Below are 15,523 nucleotides of genomic sequence, written 5' to 3'. Positions count from 1 at the left end.
GCTACAAACTCAAATCATGCTGCTGATCTTCTTCTGCTTTTGGGAAGGCTTTGGCAAAACACAAGTGTTGTGATATCACATAAAAATTGTGGGAACTGGGATGTCTCCCAGACGCTTTCTTCTGTGAAGCAGAGCTTGTGGAGGGTCACAGAGAAGGCTGATTTTCTTGCAGACTGAAATTAGACTTTGATGTTGCCTGTGAGGCAAAGAGAAGGTGGCAACATTTGTCTTCTGTGACCCTTGCCCTGTTAGGAGCTTTATAAATCCCTTGGAAAAATTACAGTGGAACCAGGATTGAATGAGGAGTTGTCTTGGCTTGTGAAGCCCTTGTGCAGCATTCTCACTTTGGCATGACCCACCTGGTTGGTTATATCATGTCAATTGCCAACTCCAAAGAAAAGAAATGTTGGGACAATGAATATACAACTACTATGGCAGATTTATGGTAGGGTTGGGTGGTGTGCAGCTTGCTGGAGAGAGAGAAAAAGCATTTTTTAGAGACTCTTATTTTTTATTTTGAGGGTCTGTGAAGTCTGTGGCTAAAAAAATGTGCATTGTCTTTCTTGGCATTGGAGAAACATTTTCAGCTGACATTAAGGTGGTGTTTTATGCCAGTTGGTTGTCTTTTCTTTTTCCACTTTGTATTCTTTAGGCTTTTGGGGAGATTCAGCTGAGCCAATACATTGATGTCCAAGGACTCAGATGTCTGCATGGTATAAATCACAGCTCTTAATTACACTGAGTGTGCAGAATGTAGTATTAACTATGAGATGAACAGAAGCCTGTCTTTTGAAACCTGACAGCCTAACTTGGATGTTGATATTAACCTGATCTACATTTGTAGACTTAATAGGAAGAGTTGTGTCAAGGGGACACTGCTTCCAATTAGAATATTTTTTACATTTTTCACATATGAAGAAACTCAACCTCACAAAAATGTAAAATTAAAAATAGTATTGTCCCTATGCACTATATCAATTCATTAAGGAAAACCTCCAGGAAAGAGGAATTACCTTTATTTTTTCATGTTGCCATTGGGTCACAATTGTATCTTTCAAGGAATAGTGGAATTTCTTGATAGAAGAGCAAAGGCTGGGTTGATCTTTTTCAGGATGTTGCTACAAGATATTTTTATTGTATTTGAAGGAGATTTGTAAAAATGCTTTTAATGAGTTCTGCTGTACAAATCTTAATATTATCCCTATTTAATCCTTATCAGATCAGATTAACAAAAGAAAGATTAGCTTCAGCATCAGGAAAAAATGTACTGCTGCAACACCATGCCACATTCTTTTATTAGGGCTCAAGTTTGCAATCTCTTCAAGCTAGAAAATATCTGGTAATGTTAAAATTGCCTTATTACTTTCTAACGCAGAAAAACTTGCACTAGATCATCTTTTTCCAAAAAGATATTCTGGTATTTTTAATCACCCTCTACTCATTGTTGGTACCCAGCCATCCAATACCCACAGTGAAATTTAGCCAGCTCATACATCTATCTCTGTGTGTAAAAATCTTGAATTTACACAGCTGCTACTCAGCCTGAAATACTGATACCTAATCTTTTGACTTTGATAAGCTTCAGAAAATTAGGGAGTTGTGAAAAATTAATATTTATTCTGGAGTCTTTGTTCAGTCGCTTTACATCCCTTTTAAATGACTGGGCAATCAGATGAAGCTATTAAACCTGGTACCATATAAATGTTGAACTTTTGACAATTACCTCTGGATTTCTTTAACTTTTGTGTGAGTCCTATGCATTTATTTCACAATATCAGTAAGCCATAATGTAATTTGGATCATTTAACAGCCAAGGGCTTTGCCACATCATCAGATTGTTGGTATCTTTTATCCCTTTGAAGGAAGGAAAGGCAGTTTTCACATCTTTGTTGTCATTATGATCCAATGTGGATGCTTCCTGCAGTGGGCTCCCCAGCATCCTCTGTGCTTTATCAGCTGTGTCTTTGTGTGATGTGCTACTCTCTGAAGATTATTACTTCTGAGATCTCATCAGAGCTATAAAGAAAGCATTCCTTGTTCATCCATATACGACAAAACAATGGGAAATTATATGCAAAGATAAAATATCCTACTATTTATGGAAAGACAGTTAAATTCCCATATTTTTCACTGTCCATGAGATTATTCACTAAAAAATTAACAGGAAGCCCTATATTAAACAAAATTAGCCACTTGTGCAGAATGATTTTTTGTTTTCTGAGATCTGCTACTTGTTGCATGTCTCATATCTGTTCACTTATATTTGATATAGCTCTTGAAAGACAATGTTGGAATGACCCAAATAAATTCTTAGTTTGATTCTTTGTTTTCACAGATAATAAATAATATTTTTTGATTAATCAAAAATCTATTTCTCCAAACCAGCTTTGCTATTCCTAGCAATGTGAGTGTTTCAGAAACTGGACCCAGTGTGTTTGAGGATCTCTAGTGCAAGAAGACTTGGGGGTTTTATTGGTTCAGGCATAGCATAGTTTTCCACCTCCTGAATTGCTTCTAGTCATTGTCTCATAACTTGTGTCAAATTTATAATTCATTAACAATCACAGCATTGTTTGTGATTTCTTTCCTTTCTCATGCTTCTGCAAAATAATTTTATTCAATAGATGCTTTTCACTTTTCTGTCCTTTTTATTTTTAAATTATTAAAAGGGAGCAGCATCTCAGGTACTGTTCAGAGTGAAAACAGTCTTGTGTACTAGTAACAGCACCTTATAATTCCTATTTCCTGATACTCCAAGCTTAATAATGACTTGAATCTCAAAAAGTCTAGACTCTGCAAGCTCTATGAGATAGTGGGAGGTAGCAAAATTATTCTAAAAATTGTCATGAGCATTTTGGTAGTACACAGGGTGAAAGAAAAAAAACCCTGTATCTCTGGCCAGGGCAGCCTCTTGTGACCTGCCTTAAACTTCCTTTTTTATCATGTTCTCTGATGTGCAAATCCCAGCCTACCTCAGAAATCCATTATTCCAGCTTTAGCAGTCATGAAAATTACCCACTAAGGTTCTCTTCTGGTATTAGAAGAGCAGGGATCCCAGTGTACCTTACAAATGGAAATAGGAGCTGGCAGCCACGAGTCCAATGGATCCAAATTTGTCACTGCTAAGAATTGTGATTTGTACTGTGTTCATTTCACTTTAGTTCTCCAGCCGGATACTATTTCATGGCAATTGAGGCTTCTGTATCTTCAGCACGGTGTCAGCAGTGTTGGTTTTGATTATTAAAGAGTCTCTTGCTTTCACCATTATTTTCACTTTCCTTGTCTTTTTCCTTGTCGCTTCATTTACCTTCTCTCCTTTGTGGTGTTATCTTTTTATGTGATAATTTGATTTGTGCCAGGATGGTTCCTTTTGAGAGTGAAAGGAAACACAAGATCATCAACCCAATGTTTTATTTTCCCTTCATTGCATGTTCTCTATATTTTATCTTGTTTTTATTTTAAATTATTTTTTCTGTATTTTAATGACATGTCTGAAATCTTTGTACATTTTTTGCTCAGTTGCATATAAATTATCATTTGTTTGTACTACTGTATTGTATTCTACTTTTCTAAGAATAAATAAAGGTTTGTTTGGGGAAAATAAATCATGCAAACATTGGCAAAATAATGCATTTTAATGCCATCTAGAAATTCAGTTTCAAACCAGCTTTGAATGTAATAAGCTGAGGAACTTCATTTAACTAGCATTTTTAAATCAGCAAAGTGGTGTTAGGAACGAGTCAACCCAGAATGCAAAGTTTGCTGTTGCTTGATGATAAAGTATAAGCTAGAAAAACAAGTCAGAAAAAAAAAAAAAAAGGAAAAGAAAAAAAAAACAGAACTGAGGCCTAAATAATATATAAATTACCTTGTACAGAAGCTGGTAATACCTGGAAGGGCATCTTTACTAACTCCATGCTGGCTTTTTATGTGAGTGAAGAAACAAGATTTTCTCTTTGGAGGTGCCTGTAGTGAAGCAGATATTCTGTAATTCCTGGTCCCTGGCAGGATGCACATCCAGAATCCAGTGAAATCACCCAACTCCTGCTATTGATCACCACAGATTTTGGTCAAGGCTGTAATGGGTTTAACAGTGACATATCGTCCCTGGGATTTATGGCACTGGGCCCAGGCTTCTGCTACCCAAAGCAGTGGTGAAGCAATTGAGTTTGTACCAGCATATTTCCCTAACTGCAAGGAAGAGATTTTTCTATTTGGTTTAATTTTTCTCTGTCGTGTAAGAAAACCCTGCTAATGGGATCCTTAGGGATATAATCTGGATTTACCTGGCATGAACCTTAGGGGGGTAGAAAATTATTCAACAGAAATCAGCTTAAAAAATGAGTGTTGCCATGCAGGGGAATCAAAAAGAAACAACCTGTTTAAAGTTTCAGTTTGGTGATGAGTGTAAGTACTTGCTTAATTTGCATTACATTGCCTATCCCAGAGAACTTCTGTGGCTACTCATGAGCTTGGCATGAGCTTACATATTTTACTGAATTGGAGCCTTAATGCGTCAGATTCTTTTAGATTCTTCACACAATGTTTACACAGCTAATTTTTGTATGTCTTATCTCAGCCTATGGCGGTATTTTAAAGTTGACTTTTTGAAGGGGGTGTAAAATAACAAAATCAGTAAAAGTTTAAAATAATAAAAAGCATAAACATGACTTTTTCTCAAATTTCTTTTGCATTTTTGTGGTTTGTAAAATGCCTTAGGTGTTGATCTGACTAAGCATTTAAGCATGTACATAAAATTAAATAAGAGGTGAATTCTAATCTCACCCAGAGCACCAAAACATTTCCATTTCTTTTAGTGGAATAAGATCAAACTTCAGTTGCTTTGAAGCACCATGTATGGACCAGGGACTGGAAGTAACATGTTAATTGAGGTTATTTGGTGAAGATTGACCTTACCATGCAATGATATTAACATGCAATTTATAAACCTATTTATCAATTGAATTTAAATAATTTTATAGTACCTGAAATGATCTGTGGTCAATATTAGCAAAATATTAAGGTATCACAGATACCAATACTGTACTGTGGATTTTTTTTTTTATTAATCAATTGCTTGATTATGATTTTCCTTAAGTCCAGACCTATACTGATAGGCACATGTACAAAAAAGAGCTACAAAAACTCACTCAACAAGTACTATTTCTTCAGAATTATTAAGTATGCAAGAGTTATCTTTTGGGAAATTGGTGGCCAGATTTTTGTTATGCTGAGCTGTTTTAATAATTTTGCCAGTCATGTCTTATGTCAAAATAAGAGCTTGGGCAGTTTCCAAAATACAGCCCTGAATGGGGGCACAGAAACCTTTTCAAAATTTGGTTTTTAATTGCAAAAATCGTAGCTAATAGGAGTAAGGATTTTGTAAGGCTTTCATGTAGCTGAAGTGGATTTGAGAGGTTTTGTAAATCAGCTAACACTGGGCATCAAACAGGTTGTAGAAGCAATTCTTTGTCTCCTGTGCCAACTCTTTCTTCTCGTCCTGGCTTAATGGGAAAAAAATAGGAACTTCTGAGATTTGCATATGACTAGACAGGAATGGTGAAGAAGGAGGGTGTGGAGCAATCTGTTTACACCTGATGCTCCAGTAGAGTAATTCAGACTGTTAAAGGATAGCATTACTTTGATTTGGGCTCACTAGAGTGAGAAATTGCATCCCTTATGGACTAGATTACATTTTAAGATTTAAAAAAATGTGTAAAGTAATATAAAGAAACCATTAAGTTTTAGTGAATTTTTGGAATAGAACCTTCATTAATTAAATTTTTTCTTCATAAAAGAGTAATCTGTCACCTCACATGTAATTTTAGATGATGTCAAATTCTGAAAACACCACCAGCTTGAGGGCCATCCTGTTTTGTGGATGAACAAATGCTGTTTCAGACCAGATGTATAAGGAATGATGAGTACATGTTTACTGAAAGAGTGAAATGTTAATTACATTATTAGCCTTACTATCTTGATCCCTCTTTTTTTTCTCCCCACATCTTCCTTTCCCTTTCCATCTGGAGATGGCCAATGATGTGAGGCTGGGCCTCAGAAGCATGGTGAGAATTTCTAATAAACATACAGATGATTGGTTTCTTGTTGAAAATGCCTGCACAGATGAATCCCTGTTAGTTTCTTCCTCACCTTTACCTTCCCCTGGAACTCTCCTTGATCCTAACCTCTGTGTCGTTGGAAATGCCTGTAACTGCAGTCTGTAGTGTACACAGTAGAGGTTTCTCTGGTTGCAAGTTCTCCTTTCTCCCAAGTTCCTTTGCAGAGACATTGGCATGCTCATCAACCAGCACTCATTCTGTACTGCATTTTACTGCTTGCGTTGAGAAATGTTTCTTTGCATTCTCGTATTGTCCTGTTAATTTTTAACATCATGAAAGCTGTGGAAACATCTGTACCATGTGAACCACTCACTCATTCTCTTTGTTGTTGGGTTACCAGCTGGTGAACCAAGGTTTGTAAGGATTTAAAGCTTTAATATCTCAACGTGAGGCTGGATGTCCCCTTCCATATTGAAAATGCTGTCACAGGCTCTTCCCTGGCAGGTTTGGGTCTGTTGTGAGGTCTAGGCTGTTCTCTCTGTGACTGCACTTAGTTAATGGGTGGTGGTGAATCACTGCAAGACACTGTGGGGCTGCCTGCTGCTCCCCCATCAGGACTGTGTCCTGGCTATTTATTCACAGAGACAGGGATGCACTTCAAGAGGATAAATAAGACAAAGAGAGGTTTGGCTGGTTCAAAGTGGTGTGCATTGTCAACTTCACTGGCCTGCTGGGGTATTCACTGCCTAGGGTATTCCTGGCAAGGCTCACAGGCAGGACCTGTGGGACACGTCAGAATTAGACCCCTGCTTAGACGTGATTTCAGCTTAGATAAATCCAGCCTGGGTAAGGTGTGCAACAGGACTGTGGGAAGATGTGAACTGCTTCATGAAGGTTCTTGCTACTTGCACCAGTCCTTTAGCAAGTCACTGTTACTTGTTTGGTGTCTCAGCTTTTGCTAATAATTTATTTACACCTATTTTCTGGCTGTGGGTAGCTGGAAATAAACTTTGGCAATATATTTTAAACCATTTTCTGTCACATTAACATCAACTTTGCAGGATTCTGTAATATCTCACTTTTTTTTCAGGTTTACTTAGAAGGAAAAAGAGTGTTAATGTCTCTTCATAAAGGAATTTGTGCTCTCTGCTGAAGGAGAGCATCACATAGTGAATAAGGTGGCCTCTTGTACATAATTTTTTATAAAATTTTGTTTCTTTGCAGATGATTCCATATTAAATGAAATTAACATACTGCAAAACTTTCATTTCTTTTATTCTTTCAATTAGGTAACAGCCAGCTGGACCTCACCTGATGTCAGTCTCAGTGCCTTCTTCTAACAGCTGGTTCATGGACGATAATTTAACTAATTGCTAATTTAGAAAACATGGTAGAGCTTCCACTTGTAAGAGCAGAAGCTTGATTGCAGGATTGGGCCTATTTCTCAAAGCAGATTTTCAAGTAGACTCTTGAGGTGCATCCCTGCGTATTTCCAATAAGATTCTGTTATGGTCAAACCACCTTTGAGCAGAGCACACTCAGAAACCACTCAGCAAATTTTATGTAGCATTAAGTGCTATTTGACTGGGTCAGCTGCCTGTGTTAAATTAATGACAGCAGACACACATCACCACTGCCTCTGTGTACACGTCTCCCTGCATTTCACTGCACTGTCGGCTGCGGAATCTCCGGAATAATGAGTGTCACACAGTGAGTCTTATTAAAAAGGGGTTGTTGGTATTAATGTAACACCACACTGTATTGCCATTGTTTTGCAGCACATCTATTACATATATCATCACTGCTTTTTCTTCTTGAGCAAGCCAATTATGCCTGGTTTTGCCAATCTGTCAGAGCCTCCTGGAATAAATTAAAATTACAGCTTTACATATGCAGGAGCTATAACTGAAAGTAATGATAATGACACTGGGTGAATACAGGATTTCAAACTAATCCTAACCAATTGTACACATGCAGAGCTGCTGCTGCTTTATTTCCCTTTAACAAGGTAAATATTTGTGTCCATGATGCCCGAAACCCCACAGTCTGAATTTGGTTGCTGGGTGGAGCTGTGGGGTTTGATGCTGAGTAAGAAGAGAATAGTTTGTGGGTACCTGAGCATGAAAACTTTGCTGTTTCAGTTTTTTTTCCTCTGCAGTATGGCTGTCTGTGCCTGGAAGTGCCTCAGAGTATTCCTTTCTAACTGAGTACAGGTGTGCCTTCCAGAACATGTGTCTCATGACCTCTGGCAGATACCTATCATTATGAACACACATGTATGAGTCAGGAGGACTTTTATATGGGTGGGAGAGAGACCAGCATGTTTCCTGGTCAAGGGCAGAAGAGAAAGCATCTGTCTGACACTGGAATTTGTCTCAAATTTTGAAACCTAGCCCTAATCATAAAATTACCTAATTTTTTAAAAAAAATCTTGCACAGAATGAAAACCTAATATTAGCATTTGTGTCTTGGTTTCTTTCTCTCATCAAAAGGTAATTCTTCATGTTGTCACCTAGGACAGGAAACGAAAAACAAACCAGAAACGTGCCCTGATTAATGATTAAGGCTATATTCCCTTAAAAGCCTTGTTTTCTGCATATCTCCTGAGTCTTATTAACTGCTTTAACAGGCTTTTAATTCTTGGCACAGTTACCAGCACCTGACTGGGAGGTATTGACAGATGCAAGTCATTTCCTCCCTGTATGAGCCTGTCTGCCTCTATTGGCTATGTTTCTGAAATTTTAGTCCTTCTGGGGTCAGGGCCATCAATCTTTTTCTTCTCCAGTCTAGTGTGCTTTTATTTGCATGGGTTGGATGTTGATGCAACTTATCACAGTTTTGGCATAGTTTTAGCATCACATTTCTGCAGATATTAGACTTTCCTGTTTGGGCATTTGTCTTCCTTTTTTTGCCTTGATGGAACCACTTCATCATCTTGTAGCATTTTTATGTCTTGAAGTGGCTTTTCTAGAACTCTGTGATAAGCTCACAGAAATCACAAGTAAGAAACCAGATACCACAATGGTGTCTTTAATTAAAATATTTTTCTCAAAAACTTTTCCCTTGGAAGATCCCAAGTGTTGCAAGCCAGTAAGCTAAGTAGTATTACCATTTAATTACTTATATTTAGATGGATGTAGGCAATTTCTTGAAAACATCAGCCAGTAGCTCCTTTCCAACACCTTTAAATTTGATCACATTAACTGACTCCAAACCTCCCAATTAGTACCGTATTCTTTCAATATGACTGCCCACAGGCTTTATTAGAACCAATTGTCAAGAGTCACAGAAAATAAGCTAGGGGAAAAAAAAAAGATCACTCTGTAAATCATGGTGTCTGCATTACCTTGTCATAATTTCACTCTGTGTGAAAAGGGCAGACTTGGTTAGTTCTGTAAGGGAGTCATAGTTTCTTGCAGGTGTGACCATGCAGGTTTAGTCATTCCCAGGTAATTCTGGTGAGCATCCTCCAGATCCACTCCCAGCCAGGGCGTGCTCCTGCTGTCAGTCACAGGCCATTGAACCTGTTGCTCATGATCAAGGGCTTGGGACATGTCAGAAACCTGCCCTTAAAAGGCCCTTCCAAAATTCAAACTCACTGGGGACAGTGACATTTCACTTGGTATTTATGCATAAGAGAATTTCCTGACCAGGAGCAAGGTTTGGTTAGCTGTTTTCCTTAAGCTGCAGAGGATAAGCCTGGGTGTATAATAATTTTCCTTACAAGTTTCTTTCCTTAACTGATTAATTTCTTCAACTGATCTATTTGGAGTATGACAGTAATATTGAAAATAGAATTATGAAACCACCAGAGGAAAAATATTTTATCTTCTCCTGGCAACACAAGTATATACTTGTGTCCAGCACTGCCATAGATGAGAAGTGAAGTTGAATTGGCATGAAATGTCTGAGATGTGACATATTTATAATATTAACTAAATTTTACATATTAAATGCAAAAAAAATTTTTACAAATTACTGATATTTAATTAGAAGCACAGAACTACAAATAAAGGAGAACATGGAGCTGACAATGGATAGAACATAATAAGATTTCTTTTTCTGGCTTTATTGCCATTTAAACCTTTCTCCATTTAGCTTGTTAGTTTTCAGTAACATATGCTATGTTACTGAATTTCCCAAAAGAAAAATAAAGGAAAAAAAAGATTAGGTTTATTTACAGAGTCTGAAAGGTTGACTTGTCACATAATGCTATCCCAAAACCTCTGCTTCTGGAAATCTTGGGATTCAAAGCAGTTTTATGGTGTGCAATGACAATCTTTTCAAGGGTTTTTGAATTTAATTTTGGGTTTTTTTAAAAGGATTTGAGAATCATTCATTCACCATTAAGATGGTCTCATACAGACCTTGACATTTAGTTATTTAGCTGCTCTTTTCTAATAAGACAAAGAAAAAGGAAAGAACCTTTAAAAATGTGATTTTATAATTCCTCAGAGACAAGTTGTTTTCCATAACCTTTGCAAACATTTTATTTTGACAATGAAAAGGGGGAATAATGTGAATTCCTGTTCTGTTGAAAGCCTTTAAAAACTTTTCTCTGATCTTAATAAGGCCAGCAAGTTGTCCTTAATGCTGAAGAAAGAGAAGTAGGCAAGTGAAATCATCACCCCTACCTCTTAAAGAGATCCTAAGTGTTTACTTATCTCTGTACTTCATTAAGTGTTCTGCTGTAGTTAGAATGGGATGTCTGTGTGCAGGAATTGGTTTTAATCTTTACTGAGAATGAAAATTTTAGCACAGAGAAGCAGGAGTTTGTCTTGTGAAACATAAGCAACTGCAAATCCACCATTTCCTGAGGATGCTGTCCCAGGGTGGACTGTGCATAGCAGAAGGAAAGGCCTGTCAGGCCAGGAGAGGGGACCATCCCAAAGGGTGTGGTCCTTAACAATCCCTATGGTCTGGACCCAGAGATGTGTATTAAGATCATCCCAGCTGTGGCTCTTCATGTTTACACCTTAAAAGGGCTCAGCCAAATGTGTAGGACTAATTCATGCTTTGATTTTTATGACCTTCTGTGCCCAGATGCTCCAAATTAAGATCCTGCTTCATTCGCAAATTTATTTTCTCTCTGCAAACAATTAAAGACTGCTTGTTGCAGTTATTGAAACCTTACCTTTCCCTCTGTGTTGGTTTTATCCAAATCACATTTTACTTGTTCCACTAGCAAAGCAGGATGAATACACTTAGGATGTACTTGCAATCAAACAAAAGAAATTCAAATATAAATAAAAAATTGGTGTATATTTTCACTTGAAATGATCAGAAGAAGGCATTAGTATTTGGCAAAAGCTCAGAAAAATGTAAAGGAGTCATGAGCATTTTGCCAAAGCCTAATTTAGAAATATTTGCTCTAATATTTTCTCAGTTCTAACTCGAGTTCTTTTGTTTTCTTATTTTGTAGTGGAGGCTAGACAAGAATATGAGTCCCAGATACCCAGAATGCCAGCTAGGAGTCTACATCCCAGCTAGCAGCATCGTTTGGAAAAGAAATAGTACAGGGTACCTAAGGAGGCATTGCATAATGGGCTTCTGGGAGTTAGCTCCTTAGACAAAGCATCATCATATGTGGTGCTAGCTGCAGTTTGTGCACAAGCAGAACTTTGCAGCAAGCTTTTATTGGCAAACAGGTGAGGAAAATGCAGCTGTGAGTGTTTGGACATCTGTTCCAAAAGAACCCACCCAGAGAGGTCGAGCTTACTCCCATTGGGAATAATGGAAGAACTTTTCTCATGTTTGCCCCAGGTCTACAGTTTTACTTCAAGAAAAAGGAACAGAGGAAGTGATGAATAAAATCCATGTAAACTTCTGGCCACTGTGCCATACATCCTTAAGTTTCCTAGCTACAGAATTTAGGGAAGAGTGTCTGAGTTATCATCAGCTTAGTGCATTGTCTAATGTATTGAATGAAGGGGCTGACAGGTCAGGTGTGTTTGTTGTCAGGAAGGACTTAATACAGCTGCAGGGGTTATCTGATCAAGTGTTGTGTGATCCCTTCATGTCAAAAAAGTTTATTTTGTATTTTATTATCCATTGATTTTTCTCTAACTCAAAATTATCTGATTAGAGGATTTGGCTGAAAAAGCAGGATTTTTAAAAAGTTATTTGTTTCTTTGGTGAGGAAGATTATATCCCCAGGTTTCTGGGACCTTCATTGGGCTTTTGGTGAATTTATGACATAAATTAAATAGGAATTCATTTTCCACTGATTAGCAAAGAATTTGCAACATGCAGCTCAGCCCTGTAATCGTAGAGCAATTGTATTCCAGCTGAAATCAATATGGATTTAGCCTAAGCTAAGGACACAGGTTTGAACTGTACATCATGTAACATTAATTCATTTCCAAACCCATGCAGGGATCAGCAAATTCAACGGTTCTTGAGTAATGTAGAAGGGATGTTAAATCACAAGGTTACAATTGAATCTGTAGTTGACATTGACTGGAATCAAGGACTTTGGAGTTGGCTTGTCAATTTACAGGGAAAAGCAAAGTTGCATAGCAGAGGATACCACTGGAATAAGATTGTAATTCTCTGTGCTCCACCTGAACACCAGTGATGAAATATTAAAAGGAGTGAGTGCCAGTGACACTTTGTGCTTCATTCCCTGAGCCTGGACCTTGGTATGAATCAGTACGGCTGCTGGTGTTGTGTTAAACCAACATTTAAGCCCAGGTTGATCTTGGGCAGTCAGGGATTACTGGAACACAAAAGTTTTGGGTAGTCCTGCTCCCTAGGTTGGAGTTTTGCTGTCTGAGTAATGTAATTACAGGTTTGTGTTGGGCCAGGGAATTTCTCCAGTTCCAGGGTTGTTGGGCTGTTATGCTTTGCTGCTATTCTGCTGTGCGTTACACTTGCATCAAATAACTACAACTGCAATCATAGTTGTGCTTTATGACATGTAGAGAAATTATATAATGCAATACCTTTTTATTGGCAGTACAATGCTAGCTGTTAAAATTCAGTCAGACAGCATCCCAGGTGGTTGACTTCACCCCGCCAATTTTGTTGCTTCCCAGTTTGAGCATCTTGAATGCCGTACTGAGGTGATAAACAGCCCACTGTAGGTCTTTGCTACTTCAGCATTTAAAGACAGCTCCTTTTGCTGTATTTCCTCATGGAAGCTAAAGTGTGTTGAGTGAGTGGTTTCTGACAGACAGATGAAGAGACCACTCTGTGATCCTTAGGAAACGCATTCTCAGAAGATGGTGATGCATGTTCTAAAGACCAGTGCTGTTTTCCTGAGCTCTGACCACAGACAGACCTTTCCAGATGGCATGTGAAGATGACAGAGAGCTTATGGTCTGTCATGCCACTGTTCCATACACAAATGCACGGTTCCCTCCCCAGGGCTCCCAGAGTAGGCCTCTCTCAGTGCTGCTCCAGTGGGTTTCTGTTCTGTGCCACACAGGTGACCCAGAGCCTCCTGATGGGAGCTCAGGAGTTCATCACCACCACAACCCCTGGCCAGTAGATTTCAGTGAAGCAATTACCCTGAAGTCAGAGAGTTTTTACTGATGTGTTCTTTAGAAAAAGCTCTGCAGATATATGAGATAGTGGTGAGCTGTCATGTGGTGACAAAGGGCTGAGCTGCCCAGTGGAATATGGAGTCCCAGGTCATTTATTTGCCTGCTATAGGCTTTTTTCTGAGCTTGTGCAAGGCGTGAGGGATGTGCTGATCCCTGATGCCAGCCATCAGTTTACCTCCCAGGAGGATGGGATTGACAACATCAGGAGCTCCTGCAGGCTGAGATTGAGCTCGTGTTTTCTTCAGCAGGTTTTTCATCTGGAGATGTCGCCAGACGTTGAGGTTTTGCCCAGGCACAGTTGAAATCCAAGTGATGTGATGAGTGATCAGCAGCTCTGGTCACACAGAGGAAAGGAAGGGGGATGGGCGTTGGGCGTTGCGTTTGGACTGATTGTTCTGGTTTCTTCCTCACTAGGACAAAGAAGTGAATCTGGAGCAGGTGCACAGACGCATGAACAGTTTAATTGATGAAGACATAGCCCACAAGCAGATCTCTCCAGCGTCCATCGAGATCTCAGCGCTGGAGATCGGTGGCATGCAGCCAGCTCAGACCCTGGAGCCGGTGCGCGAGTACCAGAACACGCAACTTTCTGTCACCACCTTTTTACCAGAACAGACAACTCATGGTGCCAGCAGGACACTGACAGCTGCCTCGGGCAGCAACCTGCCGCTGCCCCTGAGCAGCTCAGCCACCATGCCCTCCATACAGTGCAAACACAGGTCACCCAACGGAGGACTATTCCGGCAGAGCCCCGTGAAAACCCCGATCCCAATGTCATTCCAGTCCGTGCCGGGGGGAGTCATTCCAGAAGCAATGGAGCCCTCGCACGGAACATCCATATGACGAAAACAAACAGTACAAACAACCAGCAGAGATTTTTAATACAAAATTTAAAAGAAACAAAAAAAAAAAAAAAGAAAAAGAAAAAGAAAATGAACTCTTACATTTTTCTTGTATATACTTGTAAATAATGAAAGAATGAAGTGGGGTAAAAGTGTATTTTGAATATTCCCAATTTTCGAAGTAAGTAAAAAAACAAAACAAAAAACAAACAAAAATGTATGAATGACTTTGTAAATTTTGTTCTATATGAATAAAAAGGCAAACTACTTGTGGTCGTTCTCAAGTGCCAAAGAAGACCTGTTACTGGGACTGAGGGCCATACTTTTCTTTTTTTCCCATGGATTTCAACACTTATTCCCTTACAGGTATGGTTTTTTTAAGAGCAAAAAATTTATCTCTTTCTTGCTAGAAAAATTCACCATGCTCAGATTTCTCCTTTCCCCAGAACCCTGTTTTATAGTCACGATGACAATTCACTCAGAGAACTTAGCAGCTGGTATTAGCATAGCAGTAAAAAATGCTTTAAAGGTGAATTATAACTCAAATCCAACAAACAATAAACAGGGAGCATTTTCCTTCTAACAAGGATTTAAACTCCCACACAGTTTCTAAATTTAAGCACAGGATTATTGGATTGTGTTTTTACTGTCTGCTCTGCTGTGTGGCTCTTTTTATTTAACTTTCTGTCTTTTGTTATACATATATATATAATATATATTATATATATTATGACGTATATATTATATATATAAATGCTTTGATGAACAACAGCTTTTAGATAAAGGGGAAAGCTTTTAAGAAAAACTGCTCAGTTCTTTTGTTTCTTGTGTACATGACTGAAAGTGGGGAGGAACCAATGGAGCGAGGCAAGGAGAAACTGTAAAGGCAGGAGATAATGGCAATGAGTGACTGTGCCCTCTGGTGCCATCTCTTTCCTTAAGATTTCACTGAATTTGTTGTATAATGGATGCAATGCTCCCTGTTGAAATCATATCCCTGAATGACAAGACTACAAGCACAGCTCTGCTTTTTTTCCATTGATTTTGTAAAGAGAAACATTTTAATGGCCATGAA

At 38.5% G+C, this 15,523-nt stretch overlaps 1 protein-coding gene across 1 annotated transcript in view; it reads left to right on the top strand.

The window, feature by feature from the left end:
* GRID1 (glutamate ionotropic receptor delta type subunit 1) overlaps nt 1-14,942 on the top strand; it is a 281,982-nt gene extending 267,040 nt beyond the window's left edge. The window contains exon 14 of the mRNA XM_030241408.2: nt 14,021-14,942. Within this exon, the coding sequence (XP_030097268.1) occupies nt 14,021-14,449 (429 nt within the window). The 3' untranslated portion in view covers nt 14,450-14,942. The remainder of the gene's footprint in view (nt 1-14,020) is intronic.
* The last annotated feature ends 581 nt before the right edge of the window (nt 14,943-15,523 follow it).

This window comes from Serinus canaria, chromosome 6, assembly GCF_022539315.1.
Source record: "Serinus canaria isolate serCan28SL12 chromosome 6, serCan2020, whole genome shotgun sequence".
NCBI lineage: Eukaryota > Metazoa > Chordata > Aves > Passeriformes > Fringillidae > Serinus > Serinus canaria.
The sequence above is the reverse complement of the archived record's forward strand: the minus strand, read 5'-3'. Positions and strand labels throughout refer to the sequence as shown.